The sequence below is a fragment of the Apus apus genome, chromosome Z (genome assembly GCF_020740795.1).
Source record: "Apus apus isolate bApuApu2 chromosome Z, bApuApu2.pri.cur, whole genome shotgun sequence".
NCBI classification, from domain to species: domain Eukaryota; kingdom Metazoa; phylum Chordata; class Aves; order Apodiformes; family Apodidae; genus Apus; species Apus apus.
In genome coordinates this window covers 59,086,105-59,087,963 of record NC_067312.1, presented here as the reverse complement: position 1 = coordinate 59,087,963, position 1,859 = coordinate 59,086,105, and the positions used below count along the sequence as shown (strand labels likewise).

General features: G+C 72.6%; 1 protein-coding gene across 1 annotated transcript; it reads left to right on the top strand.

Moving 5' to 3' along the window:
• The first annotated feature begins 610 nt into the window (after window positions 1–610).
• FOXE1 (forkhead box E1) lies at window positions 611–1,477 on the top strand. The gene has a single exon (XM_051643044.1). The coding sequence runs from the start codon at window positions 611–613 to the stop codon at window positions 1,475–1,477; it is 867 nt and encodes a 288-aa protein (XP_051499004.1).
• Window positions 1,478–1,859: the final 382 nt, after the last annotated feature.

The following is a 1,859-nucleotide window of genomic DNA, read 5'->3' as shown; positions in this document are numbered from 1 at the left end:
GTGCACTTCAAGCAGCAAATTGTGCTGCCTAAGCCCATGCTTACTCTCTCTCCCCACGTAGATCGGCCACCGGGTTTTTTGCACATTGAATTTGCTTCTATCGCGAAGGAGAGTAGGGCTCCGGAGCCGGCTGCCCTGTGCCACGGACCGGCAGAATGCCCTCCGACGGCAGCGGCCCCTCACCTCACCTCACCTCACCGCCGGCTGACAGCCGAGCCAGCCCCAGGAAGGCGCCGAGCCCCATGGGGAGAAGCACTAGCAGTGCCCGTGCCGGGACACCCGCACCAGGATCCCGCAGACCTCCCCGATCCGCTCGTTGCCGGCCGGTCCCTCGGAGCTCCGCGCTCGCGGCGGCGGCACCGGGACAAGGACCGCGGGCGGGGGTCGAGAAAGGGTGGGGGGTGCCGGGGAAGGGCGCTGCCCCTGCCTGAGGCGGCGACGGCAGCACGCCCGGCCCTGCCCGCGCCTCCCGGGCTGCGGGGCGTTGCAGGGGGAGTGCCGGCCGCCCGGGCGCGGAGCCGCCGGACACAGCCGCATAAAAGCCAGGGCGGCAAGGAGGTGCGCCTCTTCGGCTCGGCTCGGCTCGGCCCGGGGCCGCCCCGACGACTGCATGACCGCCGAGAGCCGGCTGCCGCCGGGCCCCCCGCCGCCGCCCCCGCCGCTGAAGGCAGACGCGGCGCCGCCGGGGGAAGAAGCGGCGGCGGGGGCGCGGGGCGGGCGGCGGCGGCGCAAGCGCCCGGCGGAGCGGGACAAGCCGCCCTACAGCTACATAGCCCTTATTGCCATGGCCATCGGGCAGGCGCCCGAGCGGCGGCTGACGCTGGGAGGCATCTACCGCTTCATCACCGAGCGCTTCCCCTTCTATCGCGACAGCCCCCGTAAGTGGCAGAACAGCATCCGCCACAACCTCACCCTCAACGACTGCTTCGTCAAGGTGCCGCGGGAGCCCGGCCGCCCCGGCAAGGGCAACTACTGGACGCTGGACCCCCACGCCCGCGATATGTTCGAGAGCGGCTCTTTCCTCCGCCGCAGGAAGCGCTTCAAGCGCAGCGACCTCTCTACCTACCCGGCCTTTCTCGCCGAGCGCCCCGCAGCGCCCTGCCGCCTCTTCCCGCTGCCCGCACCGCCGCCCGCCGCCGACCTGCCCCCGGCCCCCGCCGCCGCCTCCTGCGCCTTCGCCGCCTCCTACCCCGCGCAGGGCTGCACCGCCGCCCTGCCCCACGCCTACGCCCCGCTGCCCACCGCCCCCGGGCCCTACGCGCCGGGCGGCCCGGCGCAGCTGTACGCACCGTCGGGGCGCATCGTGCTGCCCGCCTCGCCGCCAGCCCCGGCCGGGCTCTACGGCCGCCGCTCCCCCGCGCCCTTCCCGCCGCTGCCCCACGCCTACGGCGCCGGAGGGCAGCTGTGCCCCGCCGAGCCTGGACCGCGGCACGGCGCCTACCCCGGCGGCCCCGACAGGTTCGTCCCGGCGCTCTGACCCAGCCCGGGGAGGCCAGGCGGCCCGACGGCGCGACCCGAAGCCCGGGAGAAGGATGGGCTGCGGGGCTTGTCCGACGCTGCTGGGTCCCCAGCCGCCCAGGAAAATGCCGGAGGACCTTGGGCTTTGCCTCCACATCTTCCCACCTGCCCAGGCCTCCCGGCGATGAGTGCCACCACCAGCCGTGGGGGCCTGGGGACCCTGCCTAGCCCTGTCTGCTCTCACCAAAGAAGCCCTAGGGGCTCCCAAGTGCCTGGATGGGGCAAACAGCCCTTTCCTTTCTACTGCCTTTCCTGAGTCAGGGGCTCAAAGCTTCACGGCAGGCTCCCTTTTCCCGAACCTAAATGGGCCACTTGATCTATCCAGGAACATCTCACTTTTA

Coding starts and splice junctions, on each gene's coding strand:
- FOXE1 (XM_051643044.1), top strand. CDS start 611: ATGACCGCCGAGAGCCGGCTGCCGCCGGGCCCCCCGCCGCCGCCCCCG.